Source organism: Podarcis cretensis (assembly GCF_951804945.1).
Source record: "Podarcis cretensis genome assembly, chromosome: 16".
Classification (NCBI taxonomy): Eukaryota; Metazoa; Chordata; class Lepidosauria; order Squamata; family Lacertidae; genus Podarcis; species Podarcis cretensis.
Window position 1 is genome coordinate 42,639,634 of NC_137186.1, and position 25,741 is coordinate 42,665,374.

Consider the following 25,741-nt stretch of genomic DNA (forward strand, 5'->3'; position numbering starts at 1 on the left):
ACTGTCAGATTTGTTGCAAAGTGAGGACTTTATTAGATACAATCGTCTGAGATTCTGTAGAAATAATATTGTTGCAACTAAAAGACTGAAAGACGTTCTTTAGTAACTTTTTCCCTCTGAGGGTTTTTGGATTCTTTGTTTCTTTGCTTATTGGATATCTTGGCTCCCTCTAGAGGGCTGAAGGCAACAGTTGCAACACTGACTGTTAAAAACAAAGTCACTGGATTTTTCCATTCGACCTGTTCCTGTGGGAACAACCTTGGGACATGAGTGGCCCTGCAGATGAAATAGCAACAAGATCTAAGGCTAAAGCAGCACAAAAGAAAAGGGGCTCCTTATCAGGATTACTGCCAACAGGCCCAGTTGGACAGGAAAAAGGAATAAGTGCATTCATGGAGTCAGTGACGCAGGCATTATTGAAGATAAATGAATCTTTAGAAAAGCTGAATAAACAGAGCACAGAAAATACCAAGCAATTGGCAGACCTTACGGCAAAATTAGACTTAAACACCAAAAGCGTGACATCTAACACAGAGATTATAAATAAATTGGTGCAAGAAAACGCCACAATTAGGAAGATTGAGGAAGAAGCCAAATCCACTGTGGAATCTACACAGGGAAATTTAGTACCGGTTTGTAGGAGGCTTGACCAACATGAGGAGACCCTCTCTTTGTGGGACATGCAACGTAAGGAGAAGAATTTGAGACTTAGGCTTGTTCCAGAAAGTGAAGGGGACAACCTAGTGGACTTTCTCACAAAATAAATTTCAGATTTCTGGCAGGTGAACCTAGAGGAAAAAGAATTTGAGATAACAACTGCCTTCAGATTGGGCAGAAGGCAAGGCAGGAAGATTCCAAGGGATTGCCTGATAACATTGAGATCTAAAGAGGAAAGAGACAAGATATTAAATTTGCATTATCAGAAGACGCTTCAGATCGAAAACGCCTCTGTGCAAATCTACAGGGATATCCCAAAATATATTCTGGAGGTGAGAACCTATTTTAAGAATTTGGTTGACCTGCTGAAGAAGAACAACATACCCTTTAGGTGGGAATATCCACAGGGTTTGTCCTTTAACTTTAAAGGAAAGAAAGTTAAAATAAGAACAGTACAAGATAAAGAACAATTTTTGGACAGATACGAGGAGGACCTGGTGAAAGGAGTGTTAAACTCGACATCAGACACAGATTTGGGGAACCTGACATTTGGACTTAAATCACCAACGGAAGAAGAACAGTCGCAGGGTGCTACTGGAGGGAACTAACCAATAATGTCTCTGCGGTTTTTAACCTGGAACTGCAATGGACTGAACCTTCCCAGAAAAAGGCGCGAGGTTTTTCATATTTTGAAAAGAGAACAATTGGATCTGATTTGTTTACAAGAAACCCACGTGACAAGGGCACACAGAAGATTACTTATAAATAAAAGATTGGGACAAGAATTTATTTCATCAGATAAAGTTAAGAAAAGAGGAGTGGTGATTTATGCAAAAGAGAAACTGGTTCCAAAACTGATTTTTAAAGATGAACATGGAAGAATTTTGGCAATTGAGATACAAATTCAAGGAGAAAAAATTTTGATATTTGGAATTTATGCACCGAATGAAGGGAAGGCAGAATTTTATAAGAAACTGCATGAGACATTAACGGACTATTTGGATTATAAGGTGATTCTTTTAGGAGATATGAACGGCGGCGTCTCTACAAATATGGACAAAGCACAAAGACAGGTGATCTCTAAGGATGGGAGATTACCTAAGACTTTCTTTGAAATGACTGACAATATGGACCTGATTGATATCTGGAGAACAAGAAACCCTCTCGAGAGAGAGGGAACATTCTTTTCGGAATCACAGATGACTTGGACAAGAATAGATCAAATATGGATTACTAGTGGAATGGCTCCAAAGATAAAAAAAGTGGAAATCTGCCCAAAGACATGCTCCGACCATAATGCGGTAAAGATGGAAATGAAAACAACAACAGCTGGCTCCTTTAGATGGAGAATGAATGATACCTTATTTAGAGATCCAGAGGTTTATCAAAAGGCCCAAAAAACCTTGAAGGACTACTTTGAGATAAATCTGAGGACAGAAGTGGAGAAAAGAGTGATCTGGGACGCAAGTAAGGCCGTGATGCGGGGTTTCCTGATACAACAGAACTCTTTAAAAAGGAGGAAACAAAATGAGAAGACAAGATTTTGGAAAAGATAAAAGAAAGCGAAAAGAAATTGAGATCTAAACCAAAGTCACATGAGATCTTGAGAGAAATTAAATTGTATCAGAAGCAATATATGGAATTGATGAACCAGGAGATTGAATGGAAAATTAAGCAAATGAGACAAAGGACATTCGAATCGGCAGATAAATGTGGGAAACTCCTATCATGGCAATTGAAGGAGAGACAGAAATTGAATACAGTCACAAGCTTGGAGGTGGATGGAAAGAACATTTTTAAACCAAATGAGATCAGTAACTGCTTTCAGAGTTATTTCAGAAGATTATATGCACAAGGGCCGGAAAACGAAGGAGAAATGGAAGAGTTCCTCAAGAAATATGGATTACAAAAAATTTCGCAACAAAGCACGTTGGCCTTAAATGAGAAAATAACTGAACAAGAAATAGAGGGCGCCATTCAAAATATGCAATTGGGGAAATCTCCAGGACCAGATGGATTAACCTCCAGATACTACAAAGCTTTGAAGGACTGGTTAATACAGCCGCTTAAGGAGGTTTGTAATGAGATATTAGAGGGGAAAAGGGCACCCGAATCGTGGAAAGAAGCTTTTATTACACTTATACCAAAGACTGAAGTTGATAAAAATCAGATCAAGAACTACCGCCCTATATCATTACTTAATGTGGATTACAAAATATTTGCAGACATTTTGGCAAAAAGATTGAAGAAGGTGTTAGTGGAGGAGATTCATAAAGACCAGGCAGGCTTTCTCCTGCGTAGACATCTATCTACCAACGTAAGGAATATAATTGACATTATAGAAATGTTGACAGTGAATATTAATACAAAGGCAGTTTTAATTTTCGTGGATGCGGAGAAAGCCTTTGACAATATATCTTGGAAATTTATGAAGAAGAAGAACCTCCATGGGTAGGCCAAAAGTTTGAAAATGGTATAAGTGCAATTTATTCGGAACAAAAGGCAAAGTTAATTGTAAATAATGTGGTTACTGACGAACTACTCATTGAAAAAGGGACACGGCAGGGGTGCCTAATATCCCCATTACTTTTTATATCGGTCCTGGAGGTTTTGCTAAACATGATTAGGGGGGACCAGCTGGTGAAAGGGATCCAGGTCGGAGCCAGACATCATAAATTGAAGGCTTTTGCAGATGACTTAGTATTGACTTTGCAAGAGCCAGACACTAGTACCAAAAGAGTCCTAGAATTAATTCAAGTATTTGGTCAGGTCGCAGGATTTAAGTTGAATAAACAAAAAACTAAGGTACTGGAAAAAAATTTAACAAATGTTGAAAGAGAGAGATTCCAAGAGGAAACTGGGTTAATGGTGGCAAAAAGAGTAAAATACCTGGGGATTAACATGACATCTAAGAACGTAAACTTATTTAAGGATAATTACGATAAGTGCTGGACAGAGATAAAGAAAGATTTAGAAATATGGTCGAACCTGAAGCTTGTTAGGTCGAATTGCAGTAATTAAAATGAATGTATTGCCTAGAATGTTATTTTTGTTTCAGACATTACAAATCGTTGATAAACTGGATTGTTTCAAGAAGTGGCAGAAAGATATATCTAAATTTGTCTGGCAGGGCAAAAAGCCCAGAATAAAGTTTAAGATACTCACTGATTCCAAAGAAAGAGGGGGGTTTGCCCTGCCGGACTTAAGACTGTATTATGAATTGGCAGCTTTCTGCTGGCTAAAAGACTGGCTACTTCTTGAAAATGCAGACATTCTAGACTTGGAAGGATTTGATAATAGTTTCGGTTGGCATGCATATATTTGGTATGACAAGGTTAAAGTGTATAAGGGTTTTAAAAATCATATTGTTAGGAAAGCACTGTATAATGTTTGGATTCGGTATAAGGATTTATTGGAAAATAAAACTCCCAGGTGGCTTTCACCGATGGAGGCTAAGGAGGTAAAGAAACTTAATATGAGAACTAATTGGCCAAAATATTCTGAAATTTTAGAACAAGAAGGTGGTGAATTTAAACTACAAAGTTTTGAGAAAATAAAGTCCAAGGTACGAGATTGGCTCCATTATTTTCAAATAATGGAGGCCTATAAACAAGACAGGAAAATTGGTTTCCAGGTGGAGAAATCGAAATTAGAAACAGAACTGTTAGAACCCAATACTAAGAATGTATCAAGAATGTATAACTTGCTGCTGAAGTGGAATACAATAGATGAGACAGTGAAGCCAGCTATGATTAGATGGGCACAAGACATAGGTCATGACATTATGTTTGCTGACTGGGAGCAGTTATGGACCACAGGTATTAAATTTACGGCATGCAATGCCTTAAGAGAAAACATTATGAAAATGATTTACAGGTGGTACATGACTCCAGTCAAGCTTGCGAAGATTTATGATCTGCCCAATAATAAATGTTGGAAATGTAAAGAGACTGAAGGTACCTTCTTCCACCTTTGGTGGACCTGCCCAAAGATTAAGGCCTTCTGGGAAATGATTTATAATGAGATTAAGAAAGTACTTAAATGCACCTTTCATAAAAAACCAGAGGCATTTCTCTTGGGTATGGTCGGCCAATTGGTGCCGAGGAAGGACAAAAACTTTTTTTTTGTACGCTACTACGGCAGCAAGGATTCTTCTAGCAAAATATTGGAAGACACAAGAGCTACCCACGCTGGAGGAATGGCAGGCGAAAGTGATTGACTTTATGGGATTGGCAGAAATGACCGGCAGAATCCGTGACCAAGAGAAAGAGACTGTGGAAGAAGACTGGAAGAAGTTTAAAATATATCTTAAGAGCTACTATAAAATTGAGGAGTGCTAAAATGCTAAGGGAGAGGAAGACGTAGAATTACAGCGGTAAATTTTGTTTGATTTAGGGTGAAATTGAAAAGGAGAATGAATTTAAATTTAATTGGTTAAAAGGGTTGTTGAATAATTGTTAAAAACAAAAAAGGATGCAAAAAGGGGAAGGTATGGGGAAGTCCGAGAAAAGAGGCTTATGAAAATAAGGTTAAGAAATTATGAATTTATGTGTTTGTTTGTATGTTGTTCTTGTTGTGTTTTTTAAAAATTGGAAAACTAATAAAAAATTTATATATATATATATATATATAAAACTTAACTGTGAATGATAAAGAGAAGTTCCAGGAGGAGACAGGATTAATATTAATAAAGAAAGTGAAATATTTACGGGTTAACATAACTGCCAAGAATGTGAACCTGTTTAAGGATAATTATGAAAAATGTTGGATTGAAGTGAAAAAGGACTTAGAAATATGGTCAAATTTGAAGCTATCATTGCTAGGTCGAATTGCTGCGATAAAAATGAATGTATTGCCAAGGATGTTGTTTTTGTTTCAAACATTGCAAATTATAGACAAGATGGATTGCTTCAAGAAGTAGCAGAGAGATATTTCCAGATTTGTCTGGCAGGGCAAGAAGCCTCGAATAAAATTTAAGATATTAACTGATGCTAAAGAAAGAGGTGGATTTGCCCTGCCAGACCTTAAACTTTACTATGAATCAGCTGCTTTTTGCTGGCTGAAAGAATGGCTGCTTCTTGAAAACACTGATGTGCTGGATTTAGAGGGTTTTAACAATGTATTTGGTTGGCATGCATATTTGTGGTATGATAAGGTAAAAGCACATAAAGCGTTTAAAAACCATATTGTTAGAAAAGCACTGTTTAATGTTTGGATAAGATATAAGGACTTGTTAGAAAATAAAACCCCAAGATGGTTGTCACCAATGGAAGCGAAGGCACAGAAAAAACTCAATATGGAGGCCAAATGGCTGAAATATTGGGAAATTTTGGAACAAGATGGAGACAGAGTAAAACTGCAGAGCTTTGAAAAATTAAAAAACAAAGTGCGAGATTGGCTCCATTATTACCAAATAATGGAGGCATATAATTTGGACAAAAAAGTTGGCTTCCAGGTGGAAAAATCAAAATTGGAAACAGAATTGTTAGATCCCAAAATTAAGAATTTGTCAAGAATGTATAACTTGCTGTTGAAATGGAACACTCAGGATGAAACGGTGAAATCTGCTATGATTAAATGGGCACAAGATGTTGGACATAACATTATGATGGCTGACTGGGAACAGTTATTGTAATGGTTCTAGGGGGTTGCTCATGTGTAAGTTGGCACCACACCTGGCTGGATTACCTGGGTGAACCCTTTCTGTCCGGACAGCCACCCATCCGTGGCTGTCTCAATCACTGGCAAAATCTGTCAGTGGGCGTTTCTTGAACTTCTTCCAGCAAAAAAGTTCTTTGACGCCCAGTCTCCTCCTACTCTCCCTGCGCGGAAGTCTTCTGCGCAGGGAGGGTGTGGGCAGCGGAGGACCCGTGCTCTCCCTGCTGGTCTCCGGTGAGGAGTCCAGGAGCCTTTTCTCCGATTCCCCCATCCGCCCCCCCCTTCTCCACTGGTGCTACGCTTATTTCCTTCCCCAGTGGATGGGCTGCCTCTCTCCCTACTGGGACCCTCTCCGGCATCCCTCTGGAGCCTTCCCTCCGCCTCTGGCTCCAGGGGCAGTTCCCTGACATCCACCTCCCCCCCAGGACCCCCTCCACCCCGGCCCGATTTTCCGACTCAAACTCATCCCTTTCCTCGGCTGACGATGCAGGGAATCCCCTGAAGGAGCTGTCACCATCCTCTGAGGATTCAAACCCCGCTTCCCACCCGCTCCAATCTCTTCCCGTGGGTTGGGCCTCCCAGTCCGATTCTTCTCCCTCTGACACCTCCCCTCCCTCCTCTTCGGAGGCAGGAAAACCCACAAAGCCCTCTTCGTCGTCTGTGGTTCCAAATTCTTCCTCCCAGAATCTCGCTAGTGGTTTTGGTTTATCCGGGAACAGGCTGTGGAATTCTTCCACCAGATACCCGTCATTGATCGACTCAGCGGGGACCCACGTGTTTTCTGACCGGGGTTCTCCCTCCCACGCTACCAAGTACTCCACCTGGCGACCTCGCAACCTTGAATCGAGTATTTCCATGGCTTGGTTGCAGTGTTCCCTCTCCTCTACCCGTGGGTGGGTGGTGACTCCTCCCTCCCACCCCGAAAATTCCTGTCCCTCCCTGTACGGTGAAAGTAGGGACCTGTGGAACACAGGATGTATCTTCATGCTATCAGGCAACTTGAGCTTGAATGCCACCGGATTCACCTGTTGTGTTACCTCAAAAGGCCCCAGCCTTCTCGGCTGCAACTTTTTGCACCCTCCCTTTAGGGGTAACCCTTGGGTTGACAACCACACCCGGTCTCCCACCCTTATGGCCTCCCCCTCCCGACGGTGCTTGTCTGCCTGCCTCTTGTAAGCTTCCTTGGCCCGTTCCAAGTTCATCTTGAATTGCTGGTGCAAGACCTCCATTTCTTCTACAAACTGCTCTGCCGTGGGTACACTCCATCCTTCCTCCCCCCTCCCCAGGAAGGCCCTGGGATGACACCCATAATTGGCCATGAACGGGCTCATTCCCGTGGACACATGTTCAGCGTTATTGTACGCAAATTCAGCCAACGCTAGTTTCTCTACCCAATCGTTCTGTCTCTTGCTGATGTAGCAGCGTAGGTACTGCTGGAGTATACTGTTCGCTCTTTCTGCTTGCCCATTGGTTTCCGGATGCCTCGCCGTCGAGAAGCCCACCTCGACCTGTAGCAAGCTCATGAGCTTCCTCCAGAACTGGGAAGTAAATTGTTTCCCGCGATCCGAGATGACCCTCGAGGGATACCCATGCAGCCTGAAGACGTGATCCACAAACAATCTGGCTGTCTCCTCTGCCGTCACCGCATGTGAGCAAGCTATGAAATGGCACATTTTTGTCAGTAGATCGACTACTACCATGACTGCTGTTTTCCCCCTTGATTTGGGCAGATCTGTCATAAAATCAATGGACACCACCTCCCAGGGTCTTCCCAGTGTAAGGGTTCCAGTAACACTGCGGGGACAGCCCTCTCCCCCTTTGCCCTCTGGCATCGGTCGCACCCCCGTACATATTCCCGTACGTCTTCCCTCACCTTTGGCCACCAGAACTGCCTGCTGACGAGTAGCATGGTCTTATGTTGCCCAAAGTGCCCAGCTGTTGGGTTGGCATGGAGTTGTTTGAGTACCTTCTCCCTCAAGGTTTTCCCCAGTACAGTGCCCCCTTATAGTACAGTAGCCCTTCTTTTTCCTCAAACCCTCCCTGGTCTTCCCTTCCATCCCGGAGTTCCCTGATTTTCGCTTGAGCGAACGCGTCATCTCTAGTAAGCCTGGTCAGTTCTCGTTTCCCAACCAACGCTCCCCCCCACACCCATCGGTCCTCTGGAAACACGTGTCGGACCTCCGGCGGCCCCTCTCCTTCCATGTACTCCAGTTTCCGGGAGAGAGCGTCGGCTCTTATGTTTTCCTCTCCTGGCACATATCGTATCTCGAAGGAAAACTTGGAGAACTCCTGAGCCCATCGAATCTGTCTCTGGTTGAGCACTTGTGCGGTCTGCCAGTATTCCAAGTTCTTATGGTCAGTACAAACCTGGATCTTGTGCCGCGCCCCTATCAACAGATGTCTCCATTGCCAAAACACCACAGAGATTGCCAGCAGTTCTCGATCAGACACTGTAGAGTTTTGCTCTGACTTGCTCAGCTTTCTTGAGAAAAAGGCACACGGCCTCCAGCCCTGCTTGGCCCTGGGCTGCAAAAGGACCGCTCCCACGGCTCGGTCGGACGTGTCCGTCTCCAGTCTCATGGGCTTCTCCAGATCAACAAATAGGAGCTGCTCCTCTGAAGGGAACGCCTTCTTCAGTCTCTCAAAGGAGAGCTGGGCACTTTCTGTCCACGCGAACTTCTTTTTGCTACTGAGACAATCTGTGATGGGCGCGGTTAAGTGAGCGAAGTTCTTAATGCACTTCCTGTAGAAGTTGCTGAACTCTAAGAACCTCTGCACATCCTTCCGGGTTTTGGGGGCCTTCCATTCCAGCACTGCCTTCACCTTGCTTGGGTCCATAGCTAGTCCCTTGTCTGACAACTTGTACCCCAGAAACTAGACTTCTCTGGCATGAAACTGGCATTTTTCCAGCTTGACCCACAACTGGTGCTTCTGCAGTCGCTGTAGTACTTCCCTGACGTCTCTGACGTGTTGCTTCTCATTGTCCGAATAGATTAAGACGTCATCTAAAAAGGCTACGCAATTCTTGTACAGCAGGGGTCCCAACACGTGGTGCATGAAAGCTTGAAAACAGGCAGAGCCCGATTGTAATCCAAATGGCATGACCAAGTACTCAAAGGCCCCTAGGGGGGTGAACATGGTAGTTTTCCATTTGTCCCCCTCCCTTATCCTAATCAAATTGTATGCTCCCCTGAGGTCCAGTTTGGTAAAAAATTTCCCTGCCTCACATGTGTTAAAATGTCGTCAATCCTGGGCATTGGGAAGGTCACGGGTTCTGACACCAGGTTCAGGGCCCGGTAATCCACTACAAGCCTGGGCTGATTAGTGTCTTTTTTGTCCACAAAGAACACCGGACTGCCCCCCACCGCCTTTGATTCCCTTTTCAGGTTCTTGTCAATAAACTGCTGCAATTCCTGCATCTCCCGGTCGGACATGGCATACAGCTTGCCCACCAGCAACTGAGCCTCTGGGAGTAAGTTGATTTGGCAGTCAAAGGGCCTGTGGGGGGGTAGTCTATCTGCCTCCTTCTCGCTGAAGACCTCCTGCAGGTCAGCATATTGTGGTGGCACCTCCCCTCTTTGTTCCACGGCCAGCCCAGCCACCCTGGCCACCGTCATTCTTGGGTTCTCCCCCCCAGACAGTGTTCCAAGCAGTAAGCTGACTCAAAGGTGACTGACCGCTGATGCCATGACACTACTGGATCATGCAGTGCCAGCCAGCTCATTCCCAGTATTACTGGAGGTCCTGCCAGTGTGGCCATGTGAAAAGCGATGGTCTCCGTGTGCCTGGAAACCCTCATTTGCATTGGTGGGGTCTGGTGTGTCACTCTCCCCCCCCCCGAAGTTCCCTGCCATCGATGGTGGTCACTTGCAAGGGAAAATCCAGGGGCAGCAGGTTAAGTTGGTGCTCCAGAGCAAAGTCCCTGCTGAAGAAATTACAGGAACTGCCTGAATCCAGCAGCCCCTTAACCTTGACTGGGTGCCCATTCGGGAGTTCTAGCACCACTTCTATGTCTATTGCTGCCTTGGGAGAGTCAGGCTGGGGCACTTCTATTGGTTGTTGGCCTGGCTGCTGCCCCTGCTGGTTGGCAGCCAGGCGTTGTCGTTTCCCTGCACCTGCCCTTCCTCCCCCTTCTCCTCACAGCCAGCAGCCCCCACCATCCCTTGCCAGACTTTCCTTTGAGGGCAGACCCTGGCAAAATGTCCTGGCCACTGGCAGAGGAAACACTTCTTGGTAGTTTTCCAATCCTTCCCCACCTTCTTGCGACCTTCACTGGAGTTTGAAACCGCGCGCGCCATCAATTTCCATTAGCTCAGCCACCTGGGAAAGCTGTCTCAGTATTTCAGGAATGCGGTAGTCATGGCAAAGTTCTCCTCTCACTTTGCGTTTCTCCTGAGCCCGCGCTTCCTGCCGTACTCCAATCGCAAGCACAGCCTTGGTCAGTTGATCCATCGACTGTGGGCGGGGCGCGCAGGACAACTCGTCTTTCACCGTTGGGGACAACCCCTCCTCAAACAACATTTGTATTGGTTCAGAGTCCAGATCCCAACCAAGCCGGTGGATCAACATCACAAAGCGTGACCAGTAGTCTCTAACAGACTGGCTCCCCTGCTTGCACCCCATCAGTTCCCGCCGAGTCACACTTTGCTCCACTTCGCTGTAATACATCGCATTCATCACCTGAAAAAAATTCTTAAGGTCCTTCAAGGCATCATTTTGCATTGCCATTAGGGGCCTGATCCATTCGCATGCCCCATCCTCCAGATGCCCCACAATGTACGCTACCCTCTCCCCGTCATCAGCAAAGTCATTATGCTGCAGTTCCAAAGCGTACTCTATTTCCGTTTGGAACGCATTGTAGTCCTGGGGTTTCCCACCAAATTTGTGTACCAGCCCCGGTACCTTCCTTGCGATGGGGGTGGGTCTGACCTGCGCATCCTGAGCCCGTCTTTCGTCCAGCCGCGCCGTCAAGAGAGCTACATGCTGTTCCAAGTTTCGATTTCTTTCTAGCAGACTTGGCATCGCAGCTGGCTGCTCTGGCTCTCCAGCTGTCCCTGTTCGGCTCATCGTGCTGCCTCGGGGGGGGGGGGGGGCTCCGCACAAGCAACGTCAGTGGCTGACGGATTGCTGTAATGGTTCTAGGGGGTTGCTAGTGCGTAAGTTGGCACCACACCTGGCTGGGTTACCTGGGTGAACCCTTTCTGTCCGGACAGCCACCCATCCGTGGCTGTCTCAATCACTGGCAGAATCTGTCAGTGGGCGTTTCTTGAACTTCTTCCAGCAAAAAAGTTCTTTGACGCCCAGTCTCCTCCTACTCTCCCTGCGCGGAAGTCTTCTGCGCAGGGAGGGTGTGGGCAGCGGAGGACCCGTGCTCTCCCCGCTGGTCTTCTGCGAGGAGTCCTGGAGCCTTCTCTCCGATTCCCCCATCTGCCCCCCTCCTCCACTGGTGCTACGCTGATTTCCTTCCCCAGTGGATGGGCTGCCTCTCTCCCTACTGCGACCCTCTCCGGCATCCCTCTGGAGCCTTCCCTCCGCCTCTGGCTCCGATGGCAGTTCCCTGACAGTTATGGACCACAGGTATTAAATTTACGGCATGTAATGCCCTAAGAGAAAACTTAATGAAAATGATTTACAGGTGGTACATGACACCAGTCAAGCTTGCAAAAATTTACCATTTGCCCGAAAATAAATGTTGGAAATGTAATGAGATTGAAGGTACATTCTTTCACCTTTGGTGGACATGCCCAAAGATTAAGACATTCTGGGAGATGATTTATAATGAAATGAAAAAGGTATTCAAATATACCTTCCTGAAGAAACCAGAGGCCTTTCTCCTGGGCATGGTCAGCCAATTGATGCCAAAGAAGGACAGAACTTTCTTTATGTACGCAACAACAGCAGCAAGAATACTCATCGCAAAGTATTGGAAGACACAAGATTTACCCACCCAGGAAGAATGGCAGATGAAGTTGATGGACTATATGGAACTGGTGGAAATGACTGGCAGAATCCGAGACCAGGGAGAAGAGTCAGTGGAAGAAGACTGGAAAAAGTTTAAAGATTATTTACAGAAATATTGTAAAATTAATGAATGTTAGAAAAATGATGGAATGAAGTTATATGGCATTAGCAGAAATGTTATAAGGAATTAGGTACAGACAGATTGTAAATGTATTAAAGGGAAAAAATAAGGTTAGAATATGTTAAGATTAATTACAGGACAGAAAACAGAGAAAGATGGAAAGGAATTGCTGAAACAGTTAATTGAAGTGGAATACAAAAAGAGAGGTGTGAGGAGGTCGCTGAAACAAGTGAATGAAAGTTATGATATTGAAATTATTGGATGTGTTTTTAATTGTTTTTGTTTTGTTTGGTCGATTCAATGTTTTAGGGTTTGGGTTGTGGGTGTTTTTGTTTTGTTTTTGCATTGCATTGTATTGTATTGTCTTGTTTAATTCTTTTTCTTTTCTTTTGTAATCTTTAAACGGCTAATAAATATTATTTTTTTAAAAAAAAATATACAGCGGGCTCGGTGCATTACATTGTAATGAAGGAGGGGTTCTCCTGCTACAGTTCCCCCCTTCGGAGATAAGATTGCGAAGGTGGACACCGCACAATCCTTTTCTCCGCACAAGGTAGTAAAAGTCTGACATGCCATACCCAGAATCCAGATTTCGCGGGGCTCCTAGGGGTCCCATCTCGATGAAAGTTGAAGGGGTTCCCAGCAGGAACATCCTGTGAGAGGCAGGCGTGCGGGAGCAGAGAAACGGAACACAGGAGTTGCACATTTGACAGCAAAGCGGGAAGCAATGGATAGCGCAGCAGAAGAAAGCGATGCAAATAGCAACGGTGATCAGAATCCGGAGCCCGTTTCCCAAGAGATGTTTTATCCATGCGGATCCTGGTAGCCAGCTCCAAAATTGAGCATCGGATAGGCCTTCATGTTGAATATCTCTAAGCTCATCTGTCAGTTTGTGGATATTGTTGAGATGTCCCGTAATGTTCAAGGTCTGATCAGAGATGTATGTACAGCACTCGGTTCCTACGAGGGCACATATGCCTCCGGTCGAAGCCAGAATATAGTCTAAAGCAAGGCGATTCTGAATCGCCATCTGTCTGACCTCTGTCAACTCTGTTAGGATGGACTGGGTTGCCGCGTTAGATTCCTCCATAAAGGTTAATAGAATGTCAGTCAGTTTAAGGATGTCAACATGGTTGGAACCTGCTCCGTAGGCGGGGAAGAGGGCTCGCCCATAGGTTTCCCCATTGGCTGACACATCGGAAAGTTCTGATAAGTCCTTTGCCCTCTTATTGCATCTCCTTCCAGGGGGAAGTTCTGGGGTGACCCTGATCCCAGGCAAGTTAAGTCCAATGTAGCAGGTGCCTCGGGAGTGGGGGCTGGCCCATACATAGCCACGATGGCCGCACACCCAAAACAATCCCTGTAGGCAGGAGTCTATGCGGCCGGTGAGAAAGGTACGGAAAAAGCACTGGGAAACGGGGGAGGGGTCCCAAGAATCAGGCAAGTTCATTACTTGTTTCCAAGCAGACAACAGATCTGGATGGGTAGAGGGGGTGCCCTGTCGCCACAAGGTGATTCTACCGGTCAGGGTGATGTCAATGATGTACTTACAGGTGCTTTCTCCAATCATCCTGTCATTGCCGCTGAACTTTCGACAGAGGTCACTTTTCGTAGGTCCGGTTAGGTAAATGTACTGGTGAGTTAAGTTTACAGCCGTCAGGTTCCAGGACTGTACGTCGGCAGAGAGGTGTTGTTGTAAGGTGAGGGGTACTCCAAGAAAAGGAATGCCGCTGTGGAGGTGAGCCGGGGCGTTGGCACAGATCCAACAATTGTCGGTGGTCGTTTGTTTTGCAATTTCGGAGACCAGCTTCACGTAGGTGTTGGAATGCCAGGTGGATAATAGGTCGTCATTGGTAGGGGGTTAAGATATCGTCAGTTCCCCCCTTTGTTGAGGTGCCGTGCCCACAGGGTGGAGGGGGTCTTGTCGATGCAGGTAGGTGAGGTTTGTAGCTACACCGCCACATCTTTGAGGCCCCGAGGTATCCCACTCCCCGGGTGGGGTGGTGGAGTGATACCAGCCCTCAAGGTATGCTCTGCCATCCCAGGTGGAGGCGAGGCCGATGTTCCAGACACAGCAGTACCTTCGGAGGCAAACTCCTTGACGGGTGGTGGGGCGAGGTATGGAGTCCACTCTCTGTCAGTAAAATCCATGGATCAGACGGTCGGTCGGGTGATTTCGGTCAGTGTAAAGTGTGTGTGTGTGTGGTGCTTGTGCATTACATTGTAATGAAGGGGGGGTTTCCTGCTACAATCATTCCCAAAATATAATTATAAATGAGCCCCTTACCTATGTGCCTTAAATATGTATACAAACTCAATGAGAGGTGTGAGCTTGCTTTTGCTCATTTATATTACCGGTAGGTGTAATTTGACACAAACTCTGATCCCTTCATAAACACAAAGAAGCCATTCTCTTTTCTGATCTTTCATATGTATCAGAACTGAAAATCCCTGTTTATGCTATGTCGTGGAGAGACTGTAGAAGAATAGTCAGTGGTCTTGAACAGACGTATGGATACTGTTTCTGGTTGTATATCCAAAAAGAGTCCAGTGACATTTTCAAGGTGCAATCATTGGAAATGGATGTCATTGCCTCATCCTGAACAGCTGCGATTTGCAAAGGAGTCTATAAGCCAGTCAAAATTTTATGTAGACAGTGATGCAAAGTACTAAATCCTTCCTACCATGTTGCAAGGTGTTCCTGTATGAGGCTGTTCAGTTCACTGATTGCTTGCCATCCTCTCCTGCCACAGCAGTGCGGTGCCATACCCTCCGAGAACCACTGATCCAAGTCATGATACATAGTTGTCACTAGGTGACAGCTGAAGGAGAGCCAAAGATCTTGGAGAACAAGTTGAAGGAGTGCCAAAGACAATTGCTAGCCCCTCAAGGGAGCTGGTGGAAAAGCCTCACTGGATTTTCTCCTTTGCTACCTTCCATCTGTTTCTGGCTTAATCCAGCCACCCCATTGAGCTCTGCCTACTGCAATCAGTCCCTGTCGCCATCACTGCCCCTGTGAGAGGGATGCGTGGCAGAGTAGCTGTTGTGTGCAGCAGTGGCGTAGCGTGGGTTGTCAGCACCCGGGGCAAGGCAAGTAATTTGCGCCCCCTAACCTGTGGATTTTAGTAGGGGCAGAGAGCTGCGAGTGCGAGCGCGCCCCCCCCCAGATGTTGCGCCCGGGCCCCCCTGCACCCCCCACGCTAGGCCACTGGTGTGCAGGGCCAGAATGGCAAGCTGAAGAAGGGCACAGTGCCCCCTCTGCAGTTTGCAGAACTGTATGCAAGAGGGGCAAGGGTGCTTTTCTCGCCATAAAGCACAGGGAGAGTGTCCTTTGCAAAGGTCTGGCCCCGCCTTAACTTCAGGAGGGAGGGCCCACCTGGTAAGCGCTGCCCATCTCCACAAGGCACCTGGGTCTGGGCCCAGGCTCACCTGCTGCCTCCAGAATGGCTTCGGAACAACTCCTGTGTGAAGGACGCCGGCATCATCGGGAACTTTTTACTTTAGAGCCAAGAGGAGTAACAGGGACATGAGAGACAGTGTAAAATGTTCCATAACCCTGGAAGCAGGAAGGGTGGGGTGAGACCATGAGGCGCCTCCGCGGGAGGCCCCAGGCGGGTGGGGTGGGGGGGGGGACGAGGCTCCAGGGCCAGAGGCGGGCGCTGGGCGAGGGGAGCCCGCGGCGGCCTCGCTCTCCTCCCGCTCCGGCCCCGCCTTCGCCCTCGTGCGGGCGCCTCGGGGCAGAGACCAGCGAGCGGCGCGGACAGAGGCGTCTCCCCTCGGCGGGGCTTCTGCGGCTGCGCGCGAGGGCGGCCAACGTGGCGCTGGTTGGGGGGGAAGGGCGAGAAGAGGGAGCATGCGCAGCGCGGGCAGTTCCTCCGGCTGACGCAACCGCCAGCTGCCCAATGAGCGCGAGCCACGACGTTAGCTATGCGGAAGGGTCTGTTGGCGAGCCAGTCCGCCGGAGCGAGAGGGAGCCGAGAGGAGCCGCCGCGCCGAGAGAGGAGGAGGAACGAGCCGCCGCCGCCATGGTCCCCCTGCCGGTCCCCGCAAGCGGGCCTCCGCCTCCCCACGCGCGGCTGCTGCTCCTGCCGGCGGCCGCCGCCGCCTCCTCCTCCTCCTCGGCAGCCGCGCCGCCCGCCCCCGGCGCGGCCTTGTCTCCGCCGCCGCCGCGCAAGAGGCAGCGCCTGGCGCACCTCAGCCCCGAGGAGAAGGCGCTGCGCCGGTGAGGGGAGCAGGGAAGGCGGGCGGGCGGGCGGGCGGGCGGGGGGCTCGGGAAAGGGGCCTGGCCGCTGACAGCCTGCCGCCTCTCTCCGCAGGAAGCTGAAGAACCGCGTGGCGGCGCAGAGCGCGCGGGACCGCAAGAAGGCGCGCATGGGCGAGCTGGAGCGGCAGGCCGTCGAGCTGGAGGCGGAGGTAGGTGGGCCAGGGAGGGCAGCGCGGGCCGGAGAGGGCTCCCGGGGCCGCATCCCGCCGCTCAGCGCCGCCTCTCTCCTCCCCGCAGAACCAGAAGCTGCTGGCCGAGAACCAGGCGCTTCGCGAGCGGACGCACAGCCTGGCGCGGGAGAACCGGGAGCTGCGCCTGCGCCTCGGGCTCCCCGCTCTGGAGGCACCGCCCGCAGGAGCAGAAGGAGGGGCAGCACCGACGGCAGTAGCGCTGAAGGTAAGAGAGCAGCTCCAAGAGGCCCCACCTGTCTCCCTGAACTCGAGCGCTCGCCTGAGTCTCTCTCTCCTTCCCCCTCAAAGGTGGAGATGCTGGAAGAAGATGAGGGGGAGCAGCCCGAGAGGGGCAGCACCACTGGGGCAACGGCCGGGTCCGCTGAGTCTGCAGCACTTAGACTACGTGTTCCTCTGCAGCAGGGACAGGCCCAGCAGCCGCTTGCCTTGGTGGTGGTGCCCTCCGCTTGGATCCAGACAACTCTGATTCTTCAGATTCTGAGGTGAGTTCTGTTGCAACCCTTTCTGGCCTGCTGTGCACAAATGCAGATGGAACATGGACCCCTTTTGGCTTCCTAGAGCACAGCTCAGACTGGGCTTCATCCCACAAAGAACGGCCTAGATTTCCTCACATTCTCACAGCAACGGCTAGCCACCTTACTTTCACCGAGGGGTTAGGCAGCTTGTTAGGAGCTGGGAAGCTGACTGGGACATCTTGGAATGGGATGTTTTTTTGTGATAATGAGAGGACTTATTCCTTTTGCAGTCTGATCTCCTCTTGGGCATTCTGGACAGCTTGGATCCAGACTTGTTCCTGCACTATGGAGGAAGTGCAGAACCAGCCTGTGTGGAGAAGTTGCACCAAGAAGCGAGTGGAGAAGCAGATTCCTTACCAGCCTCCCCCAGTTCCTCTCTGGGGTCCACAGCACCCAAGCTGGAGGCCATTAATGAACTGATACGGTTTGACCATGAGTATACCAAACCCTTCTTCCTGGAGATTGTGGCGGAGGGGGAGGGCCAAGCCAATATGCTAGTGAGAATAGAGGAAGTTGTTCCTCCCTCCTCTGAAAGCGTCCCCCTGGAGTACCCCATCTCTGTCAAGGAGGAGCCTGTCAATGTTCTCTTACCTGAGCTGGGCGTCTCCCACATGCTCACCTCAGACCAGAAGCCTCATCTCACCCCCTGTCTGCTAGATGCTTCCAGTGATTCAGGTTACGAGGGCTCCCCTTCCCCTTTCAGTGACCTGTCCTCCCCATTGGACGCAGAGTATGGCTGGGAGGAGGCCTTTGCCAATGAACTTTTCCCGCAGCTGATCAGTGTGTAAAAGTCTCTGACTCCCCCAGTGAGCCCCTGCCCTCACAGCCAAAAGGAGAGCAGGGCTACTTATAAAGAACATTCCTCTTGAAAGTGTTTCAGCAGAACCTTAAGTATTGTTCTCATTTGTATGTTTTATATACCCAACATTTGCCTAATGCAGAGATGAGGCGATCTAAGAAATCAACATTTTACAGGGTTAGAAGTGGGCACCTGTGCTCTTTGAGTAAGACATTGCCCTGTGAGGGGTGGGTGGGTTTTCCCCTTTTCATTTATGTAAATAATGGGGCAATTTGGGATAGAAATCTTTTGTAAAACAAAAAAGTGTAATAATTATTTTTCCTCCGCTGCATATTTAAACAATTATCTGCAATTAAAAAAAAATGGAAGTGATTTCTTGCCTGCCTTCCCCACCCTATTAAATGTGTAAAATACTTTTCCTATAGACAGTATTGCACAATTGCTGGCAATAAGGTGGTTTAGGGTTTGAAGAAAGTTTATTATTATTTGGGCAGTCAGAACAGAACGTATGGCATTGCTACATAAAGAACAGTCGCTAGCTTTGCGCCATTCCTTTTCATTCACATTAAGATTTTGAAAGGAACAAGGTATCAAAATTGAGCCAGTATGTGTTCAGACTTTTTTTGGAATCTGAACGTACTCCGTGCAGGGGGTGCACTTCCATTTTGAGTTCCACACTTCTGTTGCCTGCTTGCTTGCCACCTGACCTGGGCTTCCCTTACTCGGTGAGGGGATGGCTGATGCTGCAGTGACAAAGGCAGCAGAGGGACCCAGCGCCAGGGGGGTAGCGACGGCAGCACTGCAGCATCACACTCGCCCCTTCAATGGCAATTGGTAGATCAGTGCTAGTTTTTTATACTTGGTAGTAAATTGCAGCCTGGTCTATTGCTGTCATTTTGTGGATCAATGGTCTCGTCAGATAGTAAAATTCATGTTAAATTGCTGTTTTAGGGGTTGTTTTTAATTGTCTGGAACGGATTACAGTCATACCTCATGTTACGTCCACTTCATGTTACGTTTTTTCAGGTTACGTCCCGCAGCAACCTGGAAGTACCGGAAAGGGTTGCTTCCGGGTTTCGCCACTCGCACATGGGCAGACGTGCAAAATGACGTCATGCGAGGTGGCGAATTGCAACCCGTGCATGTGCAGATGCGCCGCTGTGGGTTGTGTTCCTTTCATGTCGTGAACAGGCCTCCAGAACGGATCCCGTTCACATCCAGAGGTACCACTGTAATCCATTTCGCATTACTTTCTATGGGAAAGTGTGCCTTGGTTTTGGAACAGACTTCCGGAATGGATTCAGTTTGAGAACCAAGGTACCACTGTTAGACAAGGAGCAGGTAGGCACAAAACAAGTCCATGTTATGTAATGAGGCACAGTACATGGTGTCTTTCGATCAGCTCTAGCATTGACCTGCAGCTTCATTTCAGCTGACACAGAAATACAGACTAAGTCACAACACTTTGAGGGATCATAGGCTAAAAACTCTGCACATGAAAGACTCAAAATCCAAGGGTGCCACTAGAAGTTGTAGGGGGAGAGCCAGATAAATAGTTACCAAAACATTGAAAGTGCAATGTGGCAATGTGTCCCTCAAGGCAGTTTTTTTTTTGGGGGGGGGTCCCATTTAGGCCGCTGTTAGTGCTTGAGATGCAAGACACCTGCTCCACCTCACACAGCAACTGCAGGTGCTTTTATTGCTTTAGCGACACAATGTTACTTGCTGATTTGCAACACAGCTTGTTCAGGGAGATGGTTTGATCACTTCAGCAGGTTGCGAGTGCTCGGTGGTGTATATTTTTCAGGGCCTTCTGGAGGGGCAAAGGCTGAACTAAAAAGTCCAAAGGAGCTTTTCATGGCAGCTAGCCAATGCAGCATCACCAGGGGCCAGTAGAAACTTGCAACTATTCCACCACCTCTTCAGTGGTCAAAACAGCAAGACCATCCCGCAGCATACTACAAACGTTAAAAAAGTTTATTGACATACAAATTGGTCCAACCAAAGACAGACCACAATCCAATGTTGCTTATTTCAAACGGACGGACCAGCAAAAACACTCGGAGAACTCCCCCTCTGAGCTATACTTGTGTGGCACTGTTTTCCTGTGAGGAAGCTGAGGCAGGTCTCAATGACAAAAATGAATTGGAAAATAAATTAAAGTGATCTGGATCTATTTACCTCTGGAATCAGAAGAATTCCCCTTCTCTCACCAGTATTTGTGGGATAAGCAGCCTCATAACCAACATGCTTACATAAGCTGTTCTGCCAGGCTTAGCTCACCTTGAGAGACTAGATAATCAAGTATTTGTCCGCCCCGCCCCCTGAAAAGCTCAGCATGTGTTCCAGCTTAGCCGCATGGCTCTAACAAACCTCCCTTGAGTTCCTATACCAATAATTTAGGAACTTTCACCACTTTGTAAGTAAGCCAAGTTTTACAGCCTGTGCAACTTTCTGAGTGCTGTTGCTGTACGGAAAAGCACATGAATCTGACCTTTGGAGAGTTTTAGACAATTTTAAGCTTACCAAATGTGTTGTCCTTTAGAACACACAAGGGCATATTCTAAAGGTCTGTATTCCCACACTTTGCTTGTGTCCTCACCATGGAGTACTTGCCCCAAACCTGGATCCTGGCATTCAGGAATTCTTTCTTTATATACCTATTTTATCCTTCCACCAACAGAAGTAGTCTTCATTAAACAGCATTTAGCCAGCATGAATGGTAACTGCAACATCTGAAAAAGAACCACCACTCACTCCTTCTGACTTCCAAGGATGTGGGCCAATGGAAGACCCAATGCCAGAGCCAGACATTTGCCTTCACCGTCTTCTCACATCAGCTGTGGAGGCCCTTCCACATGCTACCAGAGTGGGGACCAGCAGGTTCTAACCTGCTCTATCCTCTGAAACTTGGGCAGTTTAAAAGCCACTTCTGCTTGTATGTAGAGGACTACCAAAAAGGAAAATAACAATGGGATAAATGCTTTTCTCATACTTCTTTGGCCCACCAGTTGTTGCCAGGCTACATCCCCAATCTCTTGACCACTAGCCCTGCTGGCTGCAGGTGACAGTTTAGTCTTAACAAGATTGGGGGGTGGATGCACAGGGTTTCCACTCTGAATTAAGATGTAAATGTTTAGGTACAATTGTTCTAATGTTTTGAAGAAGACAAGGAGTGTGGGCAGGGAAGATTAATAATAATAATAATAAAAACCAACAAAAAGGACATATACATAAACTCAAGTGACCATCCAGGAAATGAGTGTGGTTTTAAATTCTTTCAGGTGAGGATGTTTTGCTGATGTTGCCCTTCCTGGTAATTCTAGATTTAGGAAAGGACCATTTTGTAGCTTCCTGGCAGCCAGGAAATGGCTTTTCTGAATAAAGACACGAGGTATCGTTCCAGAGGAAAGCAACTTTGTGTTCTATGGCATTCAGACAGTTGTCACTGGAGGACTGGCAGCACCAGCCATGGCTCAGATTCAGGCACAATGTGAAATGAACGTTAAAGCTGCTGTTTTGGGCAGGCTGATACTTGTATGACATTGGTTTTGGGAATGGTTGGCCCAAAGCCATCAACTGTGTCCTGACTCCCTCAACCCAATGGAGCAATCTTTGGGAGGAAGGGGAGAGTAAGCAGGAGTCAGCCAACAGAAATGGCTCTTGACTCAAAGCTAAGGCCTGCAGCCAGCTCTGTGGCTTGGCTTCTATCCCGCCCCACCTCTTGACAATTTCTAGGCCACACTTGAGCCGGCAAGGATGCCTGCAAGGTGGCCTTTCCTCCCTTTCCTCACAGCAACACTTAAGCCACACGGCTCAAGGAGCAGCAGTGAAAGCGAATGCAGGCAACCAAACACTCAAGACTGAGACTCTCCTTTTAAAGCAGGTGAAAATCCTCCACTGAAGTTCCAAACAGAACAACACTTGTAGCTTAGTGGGCATAGAGGGTGGTCTGAGCCAGAACTACACTGTCAGCTCCTGACTTTTACTCCATGAAAAGGGAAGAAAAAAGTCACGCCCAAAAGGAAAAATATGAACCTTACCCATCACATTTCTTTACAAGGACTCTGAAAGTGTCTTCTGCTCCATGTTCCAGACATGTTACTATTCCACCCTAGATTCTTTATGGTCCTCACAGTCCCCTCCCCCGAAAAGTCCAGTCTCAGCATGTCTGGAGAACTCTGCCTCAGCCCCTTCTTCTTTGCCTACAACTCCATCTCTTCGTCTGCACCTGCAGGGCGCCCCAGGGGGCCATAGAGGGCCGAAGGCATCTCCTCTTGCTGAGGCTGCTCAGGAAACTCTGCTGTCTGTGGGCAAAAGGCAGCTTCCTGGGCTGCTGGCTTCATGGGGCATCTTCCTGTGATCAGTGGCTTGAAGTTTTTCACAGAAACAGGCGTCCTTTCAGTGAGGAACTCTGGGAGAGGCTTCCAAAGCACCAGCTCCATGGAGGGGCGGCTCCTGCGTGGATGAGAGCACAGGAATCACAACAGAGAATCCTGTTGCATCAACCCCTAGCCAAAGCCCTGCAGTGTTACTGCTGCTCTGGAGTTCATCCCCACAGTTGCCTATTTTTGGTCCCTTCAACAACCCCCTCCTCAAGCCAAGCAGGAAGATCCTGTCACAGCCTGCCTTGCTATGGCCCTGGGCAGGGTGTGTGTGAAACTGGCAAATGCATTCTTAGTTCAGTGGACTGTGCGGCCCCCTCCCAAGCACCTCCATGAGCCAGGCTTCGCTCTGGCAGCTCCTTACATGGACTCGATCATTTGCCTTGTCAGGTCTCCTTCGTAATCCCTCTTCAGGCCTGTTTTCAGGGTGTCAGAAAGAACCAAGGTGGGAAGGGTGCAGACACCTCCTGCTGGAAGGGCGCTCTCATCTTCTTCATCCTCGTCAATTATTCTAGCAACAGAAAGGGAGGGATATGAATTTTTTTCAAATATAAAGCTGTAAAGAAATGAAATGAAAAAAATAATAATGTCACCACAAAAAAAGAAAAAGCAGCTAGACATTCTGTTGCGGCAACTGCAAGTTTAAGGTGCTGCTCGGCAATTAGCTTATGCTTCAAAGTTTCCAACACTGCTGTGAAGGCAACATTGGAAGTGTTTGGGCAATTTCTGATGGAATCATTGATGGGGTGGGGGGAGGAGAAGATGAGGTCTATCAATCTCACCTATTCACCTCTGCACCTACTCACTTTCAGCCAAAGTAGAGAAAATACCAGTGCGGAAACAAAAAACAAGCAAACACCAGGCCAGCAGCAGCAAATCCAGTCCAGGGGGTTGCAAAAGGAGGCACCTTCCCCCCTCCTGAGCTGAACTGTCTCGGCCCCTACCTGTCCTCGATCTCCTGCAGCTTCCTGCGGGCCGCCTCGCACTGCAGCTCCCCCGCCGACTGCTCCATCTCTTCCCAGGGAACGTCCAGCGGGCCAGGCAGGTGACTCTGGCCCTGCGAAGAGAGTCCCGGGCCGCACGGCTGGCCCGCGACAAGGAGCCACTCGCCCAAGGCAGGCACCGCCTCCGCCAGCCTCTTCTTGGCCTCCGGGCAGCTGGCGAAGGAATGGCGCAGCTTAGACGGGGCTCCGCGGCGGCCGAAGCTCGCGGGGGCCGCTCCCCGCCGCGCCCCCTCCCCACTTCCCCGCCGGCCAGCCGGCCGGCGCTTACCCGTCGGGCTCCCCGTCCAGGCGGCGCTTGTGGCTGCTGCGGCGGCGGCGGCGCAGGGCGGGCGGCCTGCGGGGGAGAGAAGGCTGCGCTCAGCGGGAGCCGCCAGGGCGCCCAGGCCCGGACCACCCCGCCCGCCCGCCCCCCACTCGCCCGCCCGCCTACCGTGCGCGGATCCTGGGCGGCGGCGCGCAGAGGCCGGCCCGGCGGGCCCCCAGCCCCTCCATGGCCCTCCCCGCCGCGGGCCGGAGGGGGGGCGCGGCTCCTCCCCCCGGAAAGGCCCCCTGCAGGGCCGCCATGGCGCGCCGGGGAGCGCAGGCGCGGGTTCACGCGGGCGGGTTCGCGCGGGGCCTGCTCGTCCTCGGAGGGGCCGCCCGCGCCGCTGCTTCTTCCGCTCTTCCGCTTCCGCTCCCGGAGGACGCCGGGAATGGCAGGGGCGGCGGCGGCGCCCTGGGCATGCCGGGAGCGGTAGTTCCGTCGGGGAGGCGGGGCACCGCCCTTCCGGAAGCCCCTTCCGCCCGGCCGCCTCCTTGCGGGGCTCCCCTCCTGCCCTCGGCTCCTGGAAGTGGGGCAGCCGGAAACGTCTGTAAGAAACACACGACCCATTTCCCCCCATTCCCTGTTTAAGCGCCGCCGGGAGACGAAGGGATCGCGGGGCGTCTCTTATTTTGACGGCTGCTTGCGAGGCAGCGCCCCCTAACGAGGACCCCCGGTACTGCAGGTGTAAACCAGGCATCCTCGCCGAGGACCCCCGCGGAGTCAGGGAAAGTGGGGAGCTGACTTGCAACATTGTATCCAGCCTTGTTACTTTTTACCCAGTAGAGCCGTGGTCTCATTTTCTACAGTAAAAAAATTCAATATAAAATCACATCTGTGATGGATTTTCATCATTCCAATGGTGTTTTGCTCAGGGAAAGGATGGCGACCAGAGGAGGGAGGTCGGGCCTGGGGGAGCCATAATCCCCAAGGGGAATGGTCACGTACTCCCTGCAAACCCTGCCCATACCCAATAGGTGCTAGGTCTCACCTTCCAGACTCAGACAAAGGGGGATATTGGTCTTGGCCTGGATGTCAGAGATTGCGGGCATCACCTTTTGCCTTAACCAGTGCCAGGAATGCTAAATATCCCAGACTGACAAGGCATCAGTTTTCAGCCAAGATGCCACTCCTAGTTTATGACATGCTTGTGACATATGTGTGACGATTTCAATGTGGTGCAATGAGTAATTCGGGAAAACCTTTAAAAGAGAGTGACACCCTTCTGATGCTTCTCTCTGCATCTTTTATGTTGTAGTTTGGAGTCATTGTTGCAACAATAAAGATCAGGCCTCTTGGCTGCTGTTTTGCTTCTATATCCTGGCTATGTTCTTTGCTTGACTCTTCAACCTGAGCCTCAAAACTCTTTGCAGCAGTGGCCAGCATGGGACAGTGGCCACACCCTGCGAAATGGCTTTGACTGGACCCACACCTGCGAGGCCGAGACGGGGGTGTTGTCATCTGCACAGCCCATGACACCCCCCGCCCCCCCCACTCTGCCCAGGCTTGCCCAGAGAGGTCACTTTGGTGCTGCTAACACAGCAAAAAACAATGCAGAATGGCAACAGTTACAAGTGACCGGTCTCTGCAGCCACAGCAGGCACTGTGATTCCCCTGCGGTTTGACTTCACCCCTGGAGGCACACTCCATTGTCTCTCAAGACAGATGGATTGCAACCAAACCTGCTGTCCACCTGACTTCCACTCTGCTGCTGCAGTCAACTTTACAGCCCCCTCGCCCCTCTTTTTCCCCAAAAAAAGAAAGAAAAAAAAAAAGAAATACCGGTACTAGGCTAACAACATCCAGCTATTCTTCAGGGTTGTCTTCACTTCTTCCCACCTCCCTTCAGCAAAATGGGGCTAACAACAGGGAGCTGTTTTGCAGG

General features: G+C 49.1%; 2 protein-coding genes and 2 long non-coding RNA genes across 4 annotated transcripts in view; 1 reads left to right on the forward strand and 3 right to left on the reverse strand.

The window, feature by feature from the left end:
- The window catches only part of LOC307205453, a 422,161-nt gene that overhangs the window by 134,325 nt on the left and 262,095 nt on the right, over window positions 1-25,741 (reverse strand). The window lies entirely within an intron of this gene.
- The window catches only part of LOC307205460, a 261,192-nt gene that overhangs the window by 8,842 nt on the left and 226,609 nt on the right, over window positions 1-25,741 (reverse strand). The window lies entirely within an intron of this gene.
- On the forward strand, window positions 16,292-17,813 carry XBP1 (X-box binding protein 1). The gene is made up of 5 exons (XM_079957826.1): window positions 16,292-16,619; window positions 16,714-16,810; window positions 16,899-17,057; window positions 17,141-17,334; window positions 17,598-17,813. Exons 1-5 carry the CDS (start codon window positions 16,300-16,302, stop codon window positions 17,785-17,787), a joined length of 960 nt encoding a protein of 319 aa, XP_079813952.1. The 5' UTR covers window positions 16,292-16,299; the 3' UTR covers window positions 17,788-17,813.
- CCDC117 (coiled-coil domain containing 117) lies at window positions 20,123-23,892 on the reverse strand. The gene is made up of 4 exons (XM_079957842.1): window positions 23,824-23,892; window positions 23,496-23,708; window positions 22,916-23,062; window positions 20,123-22,624 (listed from the first exon to the last, which is right to left on the reverse strand). Exons 2-4 carry the CDS (start codon window positions 23,561-23,563, stop codon window positions 22,372-22,374), a joined length of 468 nt encoding a protein of 155 aa, XP_079813968.1. The 5' UTR covers window positions 23,564-23,708; window positions 23,824-23,892; the 3' UTR covers window positions 20,123-22,371.